At 46.0% G+C, this 21911-nt stretch overlaps 1 protein-coding gene across 1 annotated transcript; it reads right to left on the bottom strand.

Moving 5' to 3' along the window:
- Positions 5818 to 6960, bottom strand: LOC8059458. The gene has a single exon (XM_021451366.1). It carries the CDS (start codon positions 6621 to 6623, stop codon positions 6312 to 6314), a length of 312 nt encoding a protein of 103 aa, XP_021307041.1. The 5' UTR covers positions 6624 to 6960; the 3' UTR covers positions 5818 to 6311.

Genomic DNA, 21911 nt, shown 5'->3' with positions numbered 1-21911 from the left:
GCACTCTCAAGTGTTCCTCGCCAAGAATACATCGACGATCGATGCAGCTCACAGGCACCCTATCCGGTCCCCAGCCACCGCCTCTTTGCCTCGACAACAACAAAACGAAGTAACGTTTCCCATGCTACTCCAAGGATCAAGATGCTATGTTGATGCCTCGGCACCTCCAGACCTCCAAAGCCCTCATCTCACGGAAGCTGGACTAGGTATATTTATTCTTAATTTTCAGGTTCAGCCGCCTCAATCCATCTACATAAAGGCGCGACTTTCTACAAGCTCCTCGGTGCTCATGGCTGAAGCGGCAAGTCTTGCACTTGCGGCCACAATTTTACAAGCAATGAATATTAGTGACTGTCACTTCTTATCGGATTGCCAGCAACTTGTTTACTTTCTCAACAGGGAAGACATCACCAACCCACCTGACTGGCGCATCAAACCTTTCACACAGATCTTTGCTAACTGTGTGACTAATAGGCAGTCATATTTACACAAGATCCACAGAAGTTTAAATAGCACAGCTGACTCTCTAGCTAGGCAGGCTTATTCTTCGGATACCTTGCAGTTTGAAAGCCATTGCTCTTCTGTGCATTGTGGTACAATCTGCTCTGTTTTGCAAGCTCTATTTACTGTAGACTTGCCTCATGTAAACATTATCGCAGCTTCCTGCTGCTAATTAATATAGCCTTGTTTCTTGTCAAAAAAAAACCATGCATTCTACAGTTATGGGTCGTCAGAACTTATATATATATATATATATATATATATATATATATATATATATATATATATATATATATATATATATATATATATACACTATATATATACACTACAGGATTTAGGCGCTTTGCCGGAAGCAAATAGCACCCGGCAAAATACCAAAAACACCCGACAAAGCCTTTGCCGGGTGCAGCACCCGGCAAAGAGCCTCCGGCAAAAAACGACCCGACAAAGGAGTCTTTGCCGGGAGCTTTTTGTCGGACACCCGGCAAAGTCTTTACCGGGAGCTGCGCCAGGCTCCCGGCAAAGAAAAGTGATCGTCACGGCGAGATGCCGTCAGCCGATTCTTTGCCGGGTGCCATGTCAAAGGCTCCCGGCAAAGAATTTACATTTTTTTTTGGAATTTCTTTGTCGGCGGCTAGCACCCGGCAAAGAGTTTTTCAACTTTTTTAAAAATAATTCTTTGCCGGGTGTCCTGGCGTTGACACCCGACAAAGGCTCTAAAATTATTTTTTTATTTTTATTTTTTGATTATATAATCACAAACACAGCATATAATAGATATATATCACATCTCTGATATCACAAACACAATATAGCACATATATATCGCATCCATCTCATCACAAACTCAAATCTACATATATATCACATCACAAGCACACAATATCTCACATACACGACGACATAAACATAATAGGTTCAATATCCATCTTCACAAGTCGATAGTCGTTCACAGTCCATCACATGTCCATCAAGTGGTGAAAAAGATAAACAAACTAGAGCTAGGGTTGAAACTGAGTGCCTGGTGAAGGAAAAACACCGTCGCCTGCTTGCGCCTGAGATGGGTTATTCGAACCCGCCGACGGAGGCTGCATAAAGGACAAGATATTGTATGTGTTAGAGCGATCATGTACTGAAAGCATGAATCGAAGCAATTTGCTTTCAAACTCACCGGGCTAGCGAAAATTGTTCACGATTTGTTTATGCAGAGCTGAAATCCTCATTAAGGTATACTGCTTGCTTGCCAATAATAAATTTTTGTATTTTCTCCATGGATCCACACAAGCAATGGATCAAAAGGTCAAATTTTTTGTCTCACCTTAATTCCGGCCGACCTTTGCTTAAAAAAACACTTGATCCATATTAAAAGTATAGTACTATTCAGCCCAAACCAGACCAAAAGACCAGAGCCGCGAGGCAATATTCAAGCCAGCGTTCTCTTCCACAAGCCCAACGGGACAGCATGAACAGACGTTCAGTATGATTTTATTTACCCCCGAGCTTCAGTATATATCCATGGCAACATATAACCAGCAGCTGCAAGTGAATTATTTATAGTCTCTTACAGAACAAACAAAACCCTATCCAAGCAAATCCAAATACGATAACTCATCAAAACCAAATGGAGACAAGTAATCACCTATCCAGTATGCAATAAGGCTGTTGTACAACACATATATGCAATATAGGATGCACCATAGCATGAAACTGAAATTCTAGACTGAAAGCAAAAGAACTGCAATGGTTTGTACCTGTACAGACTAGAGCATAGTCAAAAGGAGCATATTGTGAGTCCTAGTCATCATTAGCAATTCTTCACGATATGACTCGTATGGAACAGACAACATATGCCAATATGCTTCCTCCAGTCCTACAGAAGCTAGCATTTTTCTCCACCCAGGCACAGCATGCGAATCGGAGCAACACTAGAACTACAGCGACAACGAAGCATGGCCTGCCTAGCCACCGACACCCTTGCAAATACTAAATGGTACTAATCAGAGTTCAGAGATGCCTTAGTACTGCTCACCTGCCGCCATGTTTGGCCTTGAAGAACAGCAGGACGGAGGGAAGCGGAAGCGCTGAACACTTGGGACCTGGATCCGCGCTCACGGACGCCCGCTGCACGCCTGCCGCACGCCGGATCCGTGCCCGTCGGATCCACGCCCGCTGCGGACGTGGAGCTTGCTGGGAGCAGGAGCGTCACGCCGCCGGTAGCTCGCCGACTCGCTGCGGACGCTCGTCATCCCGTGGCTTGCCGCGGCCGCCCTCTGCTCGCCGCGGTTGCGCGCGCAAAGCCATGTCCCGTGAAGCGCAAGCCCGAGGCCGAGACCTGCCAGTGCCAGCCAGTAGGAGCACCGCACCGCCAGGGAGAGGGAGAGGGAGAAGAAGGTGAAGGGGAGGCGCGGGCTGGGCCAACGACGACGGCGCGAGCGGCGGCGGCGTGGTGTGAGAGGAGAGGGGGAGGTCGGGCGTGAGATGTGGCGAACGGCGCTGCAGTGGTGCAGGGGCTGCTTCGTGCGTGTGGGTGGAGAAACTAGGGTTTGGAAGGGAAACATTCTCGATCATTGGATCGAACAATGGATGGCTGATATCAACTGAAGTTGTAGTTGGACCATAGGAGGTACTGGGCCAACCTTAGTTTGGGTTAAAATGAGTCGTCTTGGGCCTATTTATTTTGGGCTCATAGCAGGTCAGGAGCCCACGCCGCAAAATTCTTTGCCGAGGGCCATAGGTCGAGCCCTCGGCAAAGACCCCCTTTGCCGACGGCCAGGCTGGACCCTCAGCAAAGATTTTTTATTTTTTTTGTTTTTTGAGCCTAGTTTTTTTGGTGCTATAATATATTCTTTTTAAATCTAAATTTAAAATTTGGTCCACTTTTTACTTTTTTATATATATTTCCTTAATTTATCTTGTTTTGTTGATTTTTTTCGAATATTTCAAAATTAAACTGCAGGTGCATGGAATAATGCAATGTAGTGTTTCGAAAAATATTATTCATGATATTTGGTATATATTGAGTCCCTATCCACGAACTTGCATCAAATTTCACGCATCTTCTTCTCGTAACATGACGAGCCACTTGTCACAAAAGTGTTTCGAAATTATATAAAATCCAAACGAAGTCCAAAAATCACAAAACTTGTCGATGTGTCATGTTATCTCATGTGTAGACTCTAATAAAAAATTGAGAAGGTTTCGAGCAAGTTGTGACGGCAGATGCCTAAAACCCATACATCTTCATATTTGATAATGTGTGGGTTTTACGACATCCAATATCACAACTTGCTCGAAATCTTTCTATTTTTTACCACAGCCTAAACATGCGATGATATGACACCTCGACAAGTTTCGTGATTTTCGGACTTCATATGAATTTTATATAATTTTAAAACACTTTTCCCGCAAGTCGCTCATCATGTTACGCGAACAAGATGCGTCAAATTTGATACGAGTTCTTAGATAGGGATTCAACATACACCAAATACCATGAATAATATTTTTCAAAATACTACATTACATTATTTCATGCACCTGCAGTTCAAATTTGAAATATTCGAAAAAAATCAAAGAAATGAAATAAATTAAGAAAATATATAAAAAGAGTCAAAATTGGACCAAATTTTAAAATTAGGTTCAAAAGAATATATTGTGGCACCAGAAAAAAATGGGCTAAAAAAACAAAAATAAAAAAATCTTTGCCGAGGGCCTAGCCCAGCCCTCGGCAAAGGGGGTCTTTGCCGAGGGCCTGACATGTGGCCCTCGGCAAAGACTATTTATATAAAAAAATTGGGTCTAAATATGGGATTAAAAAACCTTTGCCGAGGGCCTAACGGCTCGCCCTCGGCAAAGACTGAATTCTAATATTTTATGTACCTACAGTTTAAATTTGGAGTAGTAGGAAAAATTCAACCAAAGGAATATAATTAAGGAAATATAGTTAAAAAATTCAAAATTGTCCCAAATTTTGAAATTTGGATTCAATTACTGTATCAAGGCCCCCCAAAAAAATGGGGCCAAAAAACTAAAAAAAAACTAAAATAATTTGGCGGGTGCCAAAAATGGCACCCGACAAAGACTTTTTTTTAAAAAATAGAAAATCTTTGTCGGGTGCCTAACGGCGTGGCACCCGGCAAAGGCTGACGGCAGGTGGCCGCCTTCCCGCCGGTCGGCTTTGCCGACGGTCATATTTTGCCGGGTGCCGGCTCTCGGCAAAGAATTAATTTTGCCGACCACTAAACTTTGTCGGGGGCCTGACACCCGGCAAAGGCTGCTTTGCCGGGTGTTTCTCTTTGCCGGGAGCCTCTCTGTCCGGCACCCGGTAAAGAATGCCTTTGCCGGGTGCCCGATAAAAAGCTCCCGGCAAATTATTTTACACCCGGCAAATCAGCGGTTTCCCGTAGTGATATATATATATATATATATATATATATATATATATATATATATATATATATATATATATATATACGTATGTATGTATGTATGTATATCCATACCTACGTGGAAACGAGTCAGCCTCTTGCCTCGCAAGCTGAGCGATAGATTATCGAATGGTTCCACAGGAAGGCAATGATTAAGCACGCCTCCTTCTCATGGGTTAATTATATGCCTTAACTGGTACGGTGCCAGGTCATTGCACACCTGATGGTGTCCTAGTCAGCATCTCTCTCCTTTGCCACAAAATTTGTTGTGTTCTTGCACTTTTGCTGATTTGGAGCGAGCATCTTCGCTTTCATGATTGCCGTTGGGCCTTGCATGCCCAGCGGAAACACAATTATGATCAGCACAACCGTGAATACTGTTGATGCTAGACAGGACAGGACGTACTACACCAATGCTAGTGAGTAAGAATCTATAACAGTTGATCCAAATCTGAAGTGTACTAACATGACGTCTTTCTGTTCTTTTAAAGACATCTTTTTTGGCTGTCAGGAAATTAATCTCCTCCGGAGATACATCCATTTTGTTCGTGCGAGAGAGCAGCTCACGACACAAGACTGCAGCTTGAAATTTAAAGCTCTAACTGACTGAAGTTTGTGGCCTGAAAGTCAATTTGGAAACTCCTATGTATTGTTTAATTTGTGTGCATCTCATCCTTATGCACAATGTGTATAAAATTTCAGAAATGAAGAATGAAGAATAGTGATATATAGGGATAATGTCTTTGGTTCTGTTTTGGTTGTTTAGTACTCTTTTGCTTTGGAAGGAGGGGCTTAATACTATAATCTATTTTAAGCCCAAAGCTAAGAGAGATTCTCCATTCTGATGATCAACCGGACGGAAGACGCAACCAATGTGTGAGTAGCGATATATAATGCAGAGAAAAAATAAATTCAATTCATGATATGACGAAGGGATTAACATAATGATACATTGCGATTGCGGTTCAAGTTGTACAAGCTCTCTCCTTGTACCAAATTAAAACTTGAACGCAAGCAATCTCAAGATGGAACGAATCCGCCTTCTTCTAGGCCTAAGAAGTAAGGCTTCACTTTGGCTGGCACACACCTCTACCGTCCGTCCTTTCGATCGGTAGAAGTGGCGATGAACCAAGTGTGATTGTTGAATGGCACTGACCTGCAACTAGCTAGTACAGTGACAATGCAAGATTAAACTACGCAACCGATATGATCCTAGGATTATTGTCAAGGATCACCGGCGCTGCGCATGAATGCAGCTAGCAGAAGCTAAGCTTTGCCTTGCCATTGCTGCAGAAATCGATCGATCGTCCAGTGGCTTTCATAATCAGCTTCCTCTCGCTTTAATTTCCTCCTCCTCTATGTATCAACCATGAGTTTGATGGCTCATGAGGCGGCGGAGGAAGCGGCGGCGGCGGAGGAGATGTCGCTGGACCGCCTGCGCAGCATCTGGCGCATGCCGTCGGCGACGCGGAACGCGGGTCCCTTCTTGCCGAACTTGGCGCAGAAGGACATGTGGTCCCTGAGCGCGCCCTCCAGGTCGCCCCGCTTCTTGGCGGCCACCTCGTCGCGCACCGCCTCGGAGCAGAGCCCGCAGAGCCACCGGCCGCCGAAGCCCGCCTTGACGGCGGCGATGTACTCCCCGGTGCAGTCCTCGCGCAGGCCGCAGCACTCGCACTTGGCCGACTCCACCTCCATCAGCAGCAGACCCGATGCAACACACAAGATCTACTTATCTCGCAATGCTGATCTGATGCAGCCGGCCCAAAGGGGACCTGCTCTCTCTCTGTCTCTGTCCCCCTCCCTGGCACTGGCAGGCACGCACAACGCAACGGCAACCTGAAGAAGGTTAGCTCGGTTTATATACAGGAGGAAGGAAGGATCGGAGCGCATTTTTTTTTGCCACTGTCGTCGTCGAAGTCGATTATTACGCCATGGAATTAGGCTCATGGAGCGTTAGTTGACTCTCTAACCAGAGGTCTAGCTAGTCTCTCTATCTAACCAAGTCGCACCTCACCTAACCTAGGTTGTCTTGTCTTGGTCTCCAACTGCACCCACTCATATGATGATAGATTGAATACAATGCAGCGATGGCGTCTCATACTGTGTGCTTGTGAACCAATTTTCATCTTGTCCAATTTCCAATTCTACAGTAAATTTCCTCTAGAGCAACCTCCTTGACTTGTTGCAGCTGCAGTCAATCTAATTTGACAGGGCCACTGCCTGTGTAATTCGAATTCGAAATTTGCAGAGCTCCAGCTACCTTTTAGGACATAATCCAAGTGGGTTGAGCACTAAGCCGGCCGGGGTCATCATATTGCTTGCATCTTTTACTGTTGTTGCCTCACAAAGCATCAGCAAGAATCTTATATTATACACAAGTGTGTTTTATCGTCATGGGCCACCAGACAAGGGATATGAATATATATGATGTTCTTTTCCCCTGCACTTTTCTCCTCCTTTCGGCTGTACCTCAACTTCTTTTTCTTTTCTTTTTCTTAACCTCCCTCTCAACTGAAGGCAACACCAGCCAGCTAGGTACATCAATTCCTGTCACTGTCCAGCACAAACTTATATTTCCATTTCATCCTGGGTGCTTTGCTCTGGCTGGCAGTATCTCAACTGAAGACCCCCATGCATGAATGAGAATGACCTGTGATGACTGATGAGCAACATTGAACATGGTCAGTGGTCACTCTCTACTATACTACTCTCTTCTCAATCATCCACCCATCTGATCGTTTTGGATCCTCCTAAATGTCATCTAGCTAGCTGATGACCAACAAACAAGATGAGTTGAATATCATACTAATCCTTCCCCGAAGACCCGAACACTAACCGCTGCGCGACTTTTGACGGGTTTATTTAGGCAGGCATGAACCCTGGATTATGGTCTGATGCTCCCAACTGCTCCAGCTTCTAGCACTTGTTAACAATTGATCGGAATCGAGGAGGGACCAGCGCTTGTTTGCTAGTGCCCCATGCATTAGCAATTTAGCATTGATCCCCAGATCAACACTTGGCCGGGCCCTACCATCCGTGCCAAGTGCCGCTGCACATAAATTTTGGGGGCTCGATCGTTACGTTTATTGGCCGCCTCTAAAGTTGTTGCTGCCGGCTTGGATTTCTCATTTCTAGCAGTTGCATTTGATGCACAAGCATTCCCTCCACGTCAGAGGGAGGGAGGGGGGGGGGGGGGGGGGGGGGGCAGTTTTGTATACATAGCCAGCTGCTGCTGCACTACCATACAGCTAGCTAGGGTTGCTCAGGTTAACTGGAGTGATTGGATGGATTAGCGCACTGATTGGGTTGTCCAATCCAATGATATATATATATCTACTTACACTAAACTTATAGTAATGCTTGCCTTTGCATTGGCCGTTGTGGTATGATTGCATTGCACAATGAGGAACGAGTAAGTACAGTGCAACAGAAAGAACTCCACCTACTGTTTTCTTTCTGTTTGCTTCTTCTTTTATTTGCCAAATTTAGGGTGGCATGCATCCGTTGCTAGGACTAGGATGAACAAGAACAAAATGTATGCGAAAACATTCTTTAAGAATAAATCTAGAACAAAACAATGAATTGAGATTACTGTAAGCTTAATAAAGTCTAGATTCACTAGCTAGATGCAACAAATAAAGGATACATAAAAAACAAAGAGGTGCCAAATTGGAGGCTCCTTTCCTCCTGAAAGCCCCTGCTGAAAATTTAACAAACACTGCCTGTTTTATTCTCTGCTCATTATGAACTAGTCCTGAGACCATGAGCAACTACCCCAATTATTCCCCAGTCTGAGTGTTCTCATTGTCGTTGGCTCCACCACCATAAGTACCTCTAAATATTTGTCGCCATGGTTTACGTGCCAATAAATTTGATTAAATTTATAGAAAATATTAAATTTATAAAAAATTCTATTAAAAGTATTAACCATCGTTGGCCCCACCACCATTTGTATCTCTAAATATTCGTTATAAAATAAATCCAATGATCTCTCTAATAATAGGTATATACCATAAATATTAATATTTTATTATATATTTAGTTGAAGTTACTCCTTAGAAAACGAAAACTCCACTGATTCTTGATGTTTCCTCCCCTCCACATGAACGCCACATGCACTTGTCCTCTCCATACCAAATATTTTAATGGGATAGTTTTCTACTCTCTCGACATGCATGTAGGTTTGCTGACAAAATATGTGCTACTACAGATTGGTACTTCTTTTAAGTAACAATTAGTGAGTACTAGTGAAGACGCCAACAACACAGATCATGGTTAGATCATGGTTAAGGGTTCATCGTTAGCGATATTCCAGATGTAATAAGAAGGGGAGTTGAGAATGGGCCCATCCACGAGGGAACAGTCCCTGAGCAACCGTTCTTTTCAAGGACCCGGATCGCTCGAGAAAAGCTAAAGCTTGCCAATAAATTTCATAAGAAGACACCGGTTCTGGAGTTCTAAGTCCTTAAGCCCTAGGCCTCCAGCATCTTTGTTGGTACCACTACAGAATCAGGCATTGGTCGATGCCCAAAATCATCAAAAACCTCGATCTTTTTTGGCCCGAGGCTAAAGGCTCCTTTAACACCGGTTTGTAACACGAACCGGTGCTAAAGGGTCCTGCCCCACGGCTACTGACAGATGCTGTCGGGGCAATGACCCTTTAGCACCGGTTCGTGTTACCAACCGGTACTAAAGGGTCCCCTTTAGCACCGGCCAGTGCCATGGGCCGAGGTAAAGACTTTAGCACCGGTTTGTAACACAAACCGGTGCTAAAGGTCCGGTTTATAGGCTGGCTACCTTCTCCCCTCTGCCCATTCGAAACCGAGAGCACCATTGTTATTCTTGGAGCTTTCATTTTGTTGTTCTTGCTTGGTCTTCCTTTGTTCTTCATCTCCGATGTCCATCGTTGATCTTCTTCGACTCCGTCATCGTCTCTTCGTGCTTGGAGGTGACTAACTGCATCATTTCTTGTCTTTATCATGTTGTTTTTGGCTTGTGATTTTCCCATTATTTTTAGCTCAAATCCACTTTGTTATTTTGAATCATTTACTTGAATTAGTATCCATATATATATATATCATATTTCATGGTTGACCTAGTATTAATGTAGTTTGCAAGAATGAATTATAGTATCTTTTTATGATCTTAGAAAGTAGGATAGTTTAAATTAATTGGTTTGTTAATATCACTTGATAAGTTTTTATTACTACATAATGTCCATTGTATAATTTAAAAGATTTGTTGAAGTAACTAGACAAATAAAGGATATTATTAGGTTCTTCTTTAATCATAAATGTTTACTAGTAAATGTGGAATTTATAATTGTTTAATAATTGAGTATGGATAGTAGATGGTAACCGTGACCGGGTCTTCGGTCTCTCAACGGGTTCAAAAGCGATACTGACCGGAACTCCCTCTCATTACTTGTGGCAAGTGTGGGCAGAAGATTGTGATGGAGTACAAAGTGTCGAAAGAGGGAGTAAACAAGGGGTCGTATATTCTACAAGTGTCCGGATCGTAATGTGAGTTATTTCTAGACATTTGCTTATATATGTGCTTATTTTTTTAATGATATTAATTAAACTTTTGATTCTCTCTTTTAATTTCAGTGGGACGGTACCGACGGATGTACAGGTTGGTACTGGGAGGAAGATCTTTTGCATAGGTGGTTGAGGCTGAAGGTGATGAGGCAGTGAGCCGACGAAAGGAGTTCAATGATGTTGATCAAGCGAATGATCTATCTATTATAGTTGAGATCGGAAGCGAACTAATTATGTTGCTTAAGTGTATTTTAGTTTTGGTTTTTTTAGTGCTAGCAGTTGCGATTGTATTTGTTGTAGCCAAGCTTGCTTGAATTAATCAACTATGTGTGTTAGACATGTTGTGCAATAAGATGAGAAACTATATGTGTGCATGGTTTTCATAATATATATGTTATATTTAATGCAGATGGTAACACATAATTGGATGTATAATGCCGATCGGCGCTCCGAAGTGTTCATTAATGGCGTGCACTATTTCTTAAGTGTGGCCGAGACAAATAAGAGGGACGGTTTCATGTGTTGTTCATGTGCCGTGTGCAAGAATTTGACGGAATATTCTAACTCAAGAACTCTTCATTCGCACTTATTAAAGTCTGGTTTCGTACCAAACTATATTTGTTGGACCAAGCATGGAGAAAGCGAGATTATAATGGATGAAGGTGAAGAAGAAGAAGAAGAATTGGACCACGCCAACATTATTGCTCAATACGGTGGCTTCAATGATGTTACAATGGGGGGAGATAATGAAGAAGAGGTAGCGGCAGAAGATGATCGGGGCGATGATGCTTTTGGTGATACCATACGTGATGCACAAAGAGAATGTGAAAGTGATAAAGAGAAAGCCAAGTTCGAGCGCATGCTAGAGGACCACAGGAAATCGCTATATCCCACCGCTGAAGAGGGGCAAAAAAACCTGGGTACCACACTGGAATTGCTGCAATGGAAGGCAAAGAATGGTACATGTGACAAGGCATTTGGGCAGTTATTGAAGATCATAAAAATGATGCTTCCGAAAGGCAACAAATTGCCCACCACTATGTATGAAGCAAAACTGGTTGTCTGCCCTTTGGGATTAGAAATCCAAAAGATACACACATGCAATCATGACTGCATCCTCTACCGTGGGGAGGAATACGAGAATTTGGATGCATGTCCAGTATGTAAGGCATCACGGTATAAGATCAGGCGAGATGATCCTGGCGATGTTGAGGGTGAAGAACGTCATAGGAAGAAAATTCCTACCAAGGTTATGTGGTATGCTCCTATAATACCACGATTAAAATGTCTGTTCAGAAACAAGGACAATGCAAAGTTGTTGCGGTGGCATAAAGAAGACCGTAAGATAGACAATATGCTGAGACACCCTACCGATGGATCCCAGTGGAGAGCGATAGACAGAGAATTCCCAGATTTTGCAGATGATGCTAGAAACTTGCGGTTCGCCTTAAGTACAGATGGTATGAATCCTTTCAGTGAGCAGAGCAGTAGTCACAACACTTGGCCAGTTACTCTATGTATCTACAACCTTCCTCCATGGCTATGCATGAAGCGGAAGTTTATTATGGTGCCGATGCATATCCAAGGACCGAAGCAACCTGACAACGACATAGTTTCAGGCCAGTCAAACAAGAGATATAATGCATGCACACATTGTTATGAAGACCTTGAATGTGTATTTTTGAAAAAATGTTGAAAGGTCGTGTACCTTGGCCACCGTCGGTTTCTTCCTGTGAACCACCCAGTACGAAAGAAAGGCAAGGCAGACCACTGAACCAAGCCTCTCAATTGAACCAGGGATGATGTACTCGAAATGGTCAAGGATATAAAGGTGGTATTGGAAAGGGACAAGGCAGCGAACCTATTCCCAAGGATGCTAAGGGACATGTACCCATGTGGAAGAAGAAATCCATATTTTAGGAGCTACCTTACTGGAATGTCCTGGAGGTCCGCAACGCGATCGACGTGATGCATCTGACAAAGAATCTTTGTGTGAACTTGCTCGGATTCATGGGTGTCTACGGGAAGTCTAAGGATTCACTTGAAGCATGACAAGATTTGCAGCGCATAAAAGAACAAGACAACCTACATCCAGAAAAGACAGATGATGGACGTCATTACTTAAGCCTTGCTAGCTACACTCTGAGCAAAGAAGAGAAGGAAAGCATGTTTGAATATCTTAGCAGCATCAAGGTCCCATCTGGATTCTCCTCCAATATCAAGGAAATAATTAATGTGCCAGAGAAGAAATTCCTGAACTTAAAGTCCCATGACTGTCATGTTCTAATGACGCAATTGCTGCCGGTGGTTTTAAGAGGAATTTTACCTCCACACGTACGTCTAGCCACCGTAAAGCTATGTGCATTCCTCAATGCAATTTCTCAGAAGGCAATCAATCCAGAGCAACTAGCTACTCTGCAGAATGATGTCGTTTAATATCTCGTCAGCTTTGAGTTGGTGTTCCCTCTATCCTTCTTTGATATCATGACAGACCTCCTAGTTCATCTGATCAAAGAGATTCATATTCTCGGTCCTATGTTCCTACACAACATGTTCCCCTTCGAGAGATTCATGGGTATCCTAAAGAAATATGTCCATAGTCATTCCCGGCTAGAAGGAAGCATTGCCAAGGGCTACGGAACAGAGGAGGTCATAGAGTTCTGTGTTGACTTTATTCCAGACCTTCACCCAATTGGCATTCCTGAATCTCGACACGAGGGCAGACTCAGCGGAAAGGGAACACTTGGGAAGAAAACATATATTGGTACGGGAGACGATTACTTCAATAAAGCACACTACACAGTTCTCCAGAACTCCTCATTGGTGGAACCATATGTTGAGGTACACAAAGATTTCCTACGGTCCCAGTGGCCCGGGAAGAATGAAGCTTGGATAATGCGTCAGCACATGGAAACTTTTGGAGATTGGTTGCACAAAAAATGTCAGGGTGATGAAAACATTGATGAGCAGCTTTATTTGTTGGCCAGGCAACCATCATGGCATGTCCTCACGTATAAAGGGTATGAGATAAATGGTAACACATTTTACATAGTTGGCCAAGATAAAAGGAGCACCAACCAAAACAGTGGTGTAAGCGTGGATGCCACGGATCCAAATGGGAACAGACAAACATATTATGGACGCATAGAAGACATATGAGAACTAGTCTATGCAACTAATTTTAAAGTTCCTTTGTTCCGGTGCCAATGGGTGAAGATGACCGGAGGTGGGGTAACAGTCGACAAGGAGTATGGGATGACAACCGTGGACCTTAACAATAGTGCGCTCAAAGACGAACCATTCGTCCTTGCTGTAGACGTGTAACATCCCAGATTTTTACGTAAACCAAAAATACGAGCTTTTTAATTTTTTTTCTGTAATCGTGTGAACCATATAGTTTTCAGGTCTAACTCGATCCTAACCCGCTAACAAATCACGACATACATATAGATTTGTTTGTAGGCAAGTGCTTCTATTCGTGAGTCGTCTTGAGTTGGGTCTTGTTTAGGGTTTTGAGTTTCTTTTGGAGTGCACAAATCCGTAGCAAAGTCTTCCCGAATCTCTGTTGAGCCTATCTCAAAAGGCGAAGCGAATCCTTTCTCAATCTTTTTCGTTGGAGTACGTCTCAAGCTCCTTTGGATTCTTTTCGAACTCTCCTCGAAGTCCCCTTCTCAAACCTCCTCCCTCTTTGATCTAATCTCAATCTCTTTTCGAGTCTCTTCTCAAATCTCATTAGCTCGCAAGGAGAAGATTTCTTTCTCCTTTCTCTCCCAATCATTTTAGCAAATAGGAAATCTTCTTCTTTTGGGCTCCAACTCTTTTTCCTTCTCTCCCTCTCGGCCCAGCAGGCGCCCACCAATCTTCCTCTCCCCCTTTCTCATTAGCCCATCTCGCGCACCAGGCCCGGCCAACCTTCTTCCCCTCTCCTTCTGGCCTGCCTCACCCCGGCCCGAGGCCCAGCCGCTCGCTCCCCCTGTCTCCCCTCCCAGGCGCGCACGCGCAGCGCCTCACCTCGGCCCTGCAGCGCCGCTGGCCCAAACGCACGGCCTGCATGGCCCAGCTCCCTGCGCGCCCCCTAGCCCTAAGCCTGCCACGCGCGCCTGCGCCCAGCTCTCCCAGGCCGCCGCCACCGCCGCCCAGGGTGGGCAGAGCCGCACCCGCACCCCTGCCTCGACGTCCGTGCCCTCGACCCCGCATCGGCCGCCGCGTGTCCCGGCCGTCACATCAACGGCACGGACGCCAAGACCGCCTAGAACCCTAGCCCTCGCGCGCGCTATAAAACGGGAGCCACCGCTACCCTTGCCCGATTCCCCATCGGCGCCGCCATCCTCGTCATCTCGCCTGTCCCCGCGTCTGAGCCGCGCCACCACCGGCCTCGCCCTGATGCTGCCCGCCGTACCGAGCCTCCTCCGCGTCGCCTCTCTCCTCGGTGTCGAGCCCTCCGCGACGAGCTCATCACCGTCGACCACAGCGCCAAGCACCTCCGTCTACAACAAACTGGGGCCGGCCTCGACGAGGGGGTTGCTGCGCCGAGCTCCTCCACCACCGACGCCCACGACGATGTGCCCCGACCCCGCGACGCCGAGCAGCAAGAACGTCGACCGCGACCCCGATGGAGCTCCTCGTCGCGCCCCCTGCTTCAGGCCACGAGCTCCCTCCTCTGCGTCGAGCCTTCCACACCGACCAGGAGCCGCCGCGCCGCGCCGAGCTTCGTCCGCGTCCTCACCACGACCATCCTCGACGCCTCGGCCGCGCCCCTTCCTCTGCGTCAAGCATCGTCACCACGCGGGGGTCAGCCGCGGTGCCGTCCTCACTGCGCCACGGCCTCGCCCGGCGACGTCGAGCCCGCTGCCCGGAATAGCGACGTCCTCGCCCCTTGCCGAGCCTCGGCCGAACCCCGGTGACCGCGGCCCTATCCTCGCCTTCGAGCATAGCACCGCGAGCAGAGGACCACCCTGAAGCCGTCCATGATGCCGTGCTCACCACCTCATCGCGAAGTCGACTGCGCCAAGCCCGAGCGCCCGTCTCGACACGCACGGACTCCGCCGTGGCCGGGAACGTGCGTTCGCCACCGCGTCAAGCACCTCTGCCCCGAAGCCCGTCAACTGCAAGGTCGAACCTTTTGAATCTCTGTCGACAAAAACCTTTACCTTGTTATCATCTATCTTTGTGCATACTTGTCGATACATGATCTATCTATTCTATGCCTGTGCCGTGCCTTCGTGTCGGTCTATCTGTATATGTATCTTCTCTTGATGCTATGGAAATGTGCGACTCCAATTTGTCATCGTTGTCAAGTTGTGGTACTTGCGGTTTGTGTGTGGTTCTTGTCGCTGTGGACCATGCCTTCGAGCCGGTCGGGGGATCGTAGTACATTCGAACATTCGGTCGTGGGATTCTTCCCGCCATGGCTATGATGTCATACGTAGCTCGAACTCTCTTTCTAGTTGACTTCGTAGTGCCATGTCCGTTGCCCTCCCGAACGGCTCTAGGATGTGGTCACCTTAGGCTTGATATTAGTGTGCTTCCTACCCACACGTGACAAGCCTATCTTGACCTAGTCCGTAGAGACGAGCTAGGGGACAACTCTCGTGGGACAGTTGAAAGCGAACTCGTTAGGTGGAGCTCGTGGACGCGAGTTTGCCTCGCCATGGCCATCGGGCTTAACCCATTTTCTTGTGCGTTTATCTTATCTGTCTCATATGCTTATGCCACCTAGACTCAGGCATTTCCCATAGTTCCCGCGGTGACAACCGCATCGCCTGGAACTATAGGAATGACCTTGTGCTGATTTAGAAGCACCTAGGTCGTGAAGTGTTATGAATCAGTGTAGTTCATGGGGTCGTGTTTATTTCTCCAACTGTCGTTTGTTCCATGGCGAGTGGGTTGAAAGAGTGTGATTTTGTTCTTCTTCTCTCTTGTCGTTAATCCTCGTTGATCTAGTAAGATGTGGATTGAGCCCCTTTTTCTTGTTTGATGTTTTGTTTCCAATCCCGCGATTCCCGTCGTTGCTATGGCGAGCGGATCAAGGGAAAGTTAAACCCGTGTCTTTTCTTGCCTTTTGGGTTCTTCGTGCTTAAACTCTTGTATGCTTGTACCTATTCGACCGTAGCATTTCTTTGGTTCTCGCGGTGACAACCGCACTGTTAAGAACCCTAGGAATGTCTTAGTGCATTCAGTGTACCTAGGTTGTGGTACCCTACAAGTAGCTCGAGCACTCGTGTTCTTTGTGCGTCACCCTTTCTAATTGTAACATCCCTGATGTTACGGTTACTAAAAAGGGATCATGTCATCATGAGCATTGCAAATCATATTTGTTAAAGCACATTAGTATGCATCAACTTAAAATAAGTTTACTTTGGTTGCTTGAGCTTAGGGAAGTAGAGTGTGCTTCTGTGGTGTGTTGTTGCTTGTGTGGTTGCTAAAACCCTAGGGTGGAAGTTTTCCGATAGGCTAAAGGGGGGAAAACCCTGATTTCTGGATCCTAGATTTGTCCCCTTTTTCATAAGTCAAAAACTAAGCAAAATTTGAGGTTGAGTTCAAAAGCAAAGTTGTAGCTCTTGGCAAGATGTACAACTTTGGTGTTTTGAGTTTTTGAAGTTTCAATACAAAATTCAAAGTAATTTTGAAAATACAGATTTCCAGAAAGTGTCCCCTTTTCCAACTTAAAAGCCCAATTCAAAATCCATTTGGAATTTTGAAAAGTGGTCAACATGAAAGTTGTAGAGCACAAAAAGTTGAGCAACTTTCATGTTGGGAGTTTTTCAAGTTGTTATGCAAAATCAAAAGTAATTTTGGAAATCCTGTTTTGTCCCCAATTCAAAAATTTGAATTTCTGTGATTTGAGTTGAATTTAAAACTGTTTGGCCAAATTGGCTACTTTCCACTCCGAATCAGCTCTGGCCACCAAAAGATGATTTGTAGCTTGCAAATTTTGGCACAACTTTTGTTTTGGTGGAATCTTGTGTTCAGTTCAAATTTTGGGTGAATTTCACAAAAGTCAGAAAAGGGGGGGGGGATAAGGGTCGGCTACAGTGATCCGATATGGATCACCGGCTCCCTGTCCAGCGCAGCTGCCGCGCGAGCAGCGCCGCGCGCATGCGTGAGTGCACGCAGCTGCTTGCTGCCAGGGTCGCCAGGCGACGTGGATGCCTCGGGCTTGCTTTCCCCTCCACTTGAGCGCAGCGTGGACGACGCCGTGCATTCCCTCCGTCCTGAGCCAAGGAACCCGACGAGCCTTTCTCTTCCAAATTCGCCCTAACCACTCCTTCCCGAGCCAAATTGAGCAACCCAGTGTCTTCGCCATCTCCTTGCGGAACCAGAGCACCCCCAAGCTCACGCCCTAACCCCCTCAAACGCCAGAGCTCCTCCCTCTTCTCCAACTCCGGCCGAGACCGCCGCCGCGGAGTTCTTCCCGTGGCCACGGTGTTCCAGTGAGTATCACACCCCACGGGCGACTGTTTCACGTTCCTCCCGTGCCCCGGTCGCTCATGCGCTCGCTCCCTCTCTGTGATTGTGAGCAGGATTGCCGGAACGAGCTTGCCGGAGCCAGAGCCCCCGCCCGACGACACTGCTCCCGTCGCCAGCGGCTTCAGCTGCTTCCCCGAGACTTGCAGCGTGAGCACCATCCTCCCCAACCCCTGTGGGAGCTCCCTAGGCCGTCGGCTTGCACTCTACCGGGTCCTGGTGGTCGGCCGATAGTCGGCCATGGCGGCCGTCCGCCGGTGACGCGGTTGCGATAGGAAGAAGGCAGTAGAGCGCGAGTTCGTGGTAGAGAGGGGTCCGCGGAGGTGAGGCGGAGCTGGTGCGCGCGCACGCGGGGGCCAGGGACCTCGCTAGCGGCCACCGGAGCTGCGGCAGCGCCGCCGTGCGCGTAGGAGACGCAGCTGACAGGCGGGGTCGTCCTGTCAGCGTCTCGCTGGAAGGAAGGGGGGGGGGCCTGACGAGCAGGCCCCGCTTGTCAGCGACCGCGCGGAGAGGAGGCGGAGTGCGCAGCGTCCGTGCGGGCCAAGCCGAAGCGGGCCGGCCTGCGGGCCGAAATCCGGCCACCCGCTGCAGTGTCTTTTCCTTTTTTCTTTTATGCAGTTTTTGTTTTATATTTGAATTTGTGTAATAAATTGTGTGATGATCCAAAAATAATGAGAATTTTTGTATAACCTCTCTGAAATATGTAGGATCCAAGAAAAATACTAGGTTCTGATTTCTAATAGTTTGCAAGGATACAAAAATTGGCCCTTTTAATTAGCAAATAAAACTTGTATGATTTTTAATAATTTGACTGTATATCCAAAAATCACCAAAAATTTTGGGGAGCCTCTGAATATTATTCCCTGGCTCCACCTAAAATTTGGTGGCATTTGGATAAGGTTTAGTTAAAATATTAATAAACCCTTATTTAATATTTAACTAATCTTTCCAAAATAATTAAATAGTGATTATTTAGATCCTCATAATTAGGGTTGAGTGATTTTGGATTGTGTAATGACCTGAGGTCATTAACCCTAATGACCTTTGGCATTTAATTGTTGTTTAGCCCTAATGCTTAATTACTGTCATTAGTAATTAATTAAGAGTTAATTAAGGTAATTAGGATTAATAATTAACTAATTTAAGATAAGTATAAATTAAATAAAGTTTTAGTTTACAGATACAATCTCTTGGGGTAAAAACATTAAGTTATTAAGCAACTTTATTTAGTGACAATTCTGTATTGCATTAAAAAGGCAAATCGTACTTAATTCGGTCCATCTTGCATAATTGCCATACGCATATCATAAGCATTCATCATCTTGCGTATAGCGTCCGTGACCGAAGGAGCGCCCGTTGAACCGAACCCCGAGGTCGGTGCTCCGTTCGAGGAAGTCGGATCCGAGACTTGGGAAGTCTCCGAGGGTCCCTCTCTGCCCTGCAACCAAGGCAAGCCCCGGATGCATTAACCCCTCCTTGGATGTTTTTAATCTTTTGTCACTTATGAATTGAAAATGCTGCATTAGGTAGTTGAGAATTGGGTTAACCTACTTGCTGCATTTACTACCTTGATATCTGTATCCTGTCCTTGACACCTGTTTTATTTTAAAACTGCGTAGCGATGCTTAGCCCTGCTACTAGATAGGTTTTTAAACAAGAAAGTTTGAAGGGTTGTTGTGGGGTACACTTACGATCAATGATGTTTCAATTTGAGACCGGTCGGTGGACTTGCTTTAAGAATGGAGTCTTAAAGTAGTGTCTCCAACTGTGTCGATTAAGGACCGGTCCGTTGATGGCCTGCTGGGTTGAGAATTTATAGTACTAGCCACTTGCCTTCGGTAAGCCCAGTCTTGTGATCCCTCGACGCGAACAGCTACTCGCGCACTGGGAGTGGAAAGATGGCGAGAGTAGTGTGTACCCACCTTACGGATCTGAGATGACCGGAAAACATCTAGATCGGCTGTAGGATGGTGGAGTACTGTGCTCTCGGGTGCCGCGAACCTGGTCAAATTTGGGGAGAGCTTGATTTGGGTTGACATATGCAAGATTTAGTTCTACATATGTCGGGTGGTTAGGAACTCCAGCTGGATTGCTAAGCGATTCGAATCGTCGTTGCTCCCCGATTGGGAGACTCAATTCCTTCGACCCTCATCGTAGTTAAATATGCAACTAAGTGATATAATGAGAAAGGGGAAAATGTCTCATGAGGTTCGGATCCCAATTCCCGGACTCATAGCGACATGAAGCTATGGCCATCGATAAATAATACTTAATGATAGGACTAGGAACTCACGGATTCGTCTGTGGGGAACAACCAGTTAGACTGTCCTCGAACTCCTCGGCCTCTGCGAGGGAGGAATTCGTGGGTAAAACTTGAAAATAAGGATGCACTACTAGTAAGCTTTTTACGCAAAACACTTTGGCTCCTTGCTCAGCCACCCCTTGTCTACCCTAAGCCTACATCCCTAAATTCTCCTCTTTTCCCGTCGGATAAGTCTTGTTGAGTACTCCCGTACTCAGGGTTTCAATACCCCTGTTGCAGGTGAAGCTCAGGAGCCGACTTGTTTCGGACCCTGTTGTGTGACCGTCGTCGAGATTGACGACGAAGAAGAGTGAGCGCGACCCATGGGCAGGGTCTGTAAATTTGTTCTGTCTGTACTAAAGTTTCAGTTGCTCCGCTGGACCAAGCTTGTAATAACCCTCTACTATTTGGAAGAACTCTTTTTGTAAATTAAGTTATGTAATACTTCCGCTGTTTCACTCTGAAATATTATTTTGGTCTTGTGTCGTTGAGTTACTGCTTTATCTTCGCAACGAATGATCCTGGTGTTAAAGTGGCCACTTGCTATCCTGTAATGGCGAGAAGAAACAGTTCTCGTTGTTGACCATTACCAGTGGTCAGGACGAGCCAGCTTGGCACGCCACAGGTAGCAGTGGAATGAGCGCCCAGCAATGCTCATCGGACTTCTAAAGTGGGAGGACTCCCGGCATCACCGTCAGAGGTCCTGAGGACAATGGCAGGTGCCGGTGGGCCCAAACACTTAGGAGGTTCTGCCACAGCTGGTATCAGAGCATTCGTTGCTAAGATGACTGCTGAACCTTTTGAAAAACTTCAAAAATTCGTTTGGAACTAATACTATGAACCTGCCTATTTTGAGTCCAAGTGCTTAGTCCTAATCTACCCCTGTCTATAGGCTTTCTTAGAATTTTTGAAGTGGTATGGTGTTGCTCTATGTTGTAAAAATTTAAGGTACTGTTGTTACGATTTGTTAGTAGGAATCGTAAGTTCGTGCATGCATCATGATGTATTAACTGGCTAAGTTCCTTCCTCCTTGTTGGGTTGGGTGAATAGAATCAATCCTATTCTTGCTAACCTTTAAGGTCTCTCTTACTAATCTAAACTTACCCTCTACAGGATGGCTCGTCAGAAGCAGACCCCGCGTAAGCGGACTGGTCCAAAAGGAGTTCCCCGACATCAGCTAGCTCCACGCAGTGATCAAGCCAGTAGTAGCCGTTCACCGCCTCAGCAGGAGGTGGACAGGTTGTCCGCCGAGTTGACTGAGGTGATGAGAGAGAGAATGTACAATGTTATGGAGATTGGCAAACTTAAAGCTCAACTGGCCAAAGAAAAACAAGCTACAGAAAATTGTGAAGCTATGTTGTCCCGGATGGTGGAGGAGCGGAATGCAGCCATTGCCCGAGAGGAAGAAGCTAGGAGTACCCATAGGCATGAGCTAACTAGGATGAACGCAAAGTTGGGCAAGGCAAAGTATCTTAAGGATTTGTATGTGAAGATGGCGGCCACGGTCACCGCACAACGGGATGTCGCGTGGCAACGAGAGGACCAGCTCCAGCTGGAGAAACTGGAGCTGGCACATCACTTAGATACGGTCAATGACCTGGCTATGCAATATCGTGATATTGCATTTAATCTGTATCATCAACTCCACCCACCTCCCGGCGAAGGAGAAATGGA

The sequence above is a fragment of the Sorghum bicolor genome, chromosome 1 (assembly GCF_000003195.3).
Source record: "Sorghum bicolor cultivar BTx623 chromosome 1, Sorghum_bicolor_NCBIv3, whole genome shotgun sequence".
In the NCBI taxonomy this organism is placed as follows: Eukaryota; Viridiplantae; Streptophyta; class Magnoliopsida; order Poales; family Poaceae; genus Sorghum; species Sorghum bicolor.
The sequence above is the reverse complement of the archived record's forward strand: the minus strand, read 5'-3'. Positions and strand labels throughout refer to the sequence as shown.

Bases quoted from the DNA above. Each gene is read 5' to 3' on its own strand.
- LOC8059458 (XM_021451366.1), bottom strand. From the start codon at position 6,623: ATGGAGGTGGAGTCGGCCAAGTGCGAGTGCTGCGGCCTGCGCGAGGAC.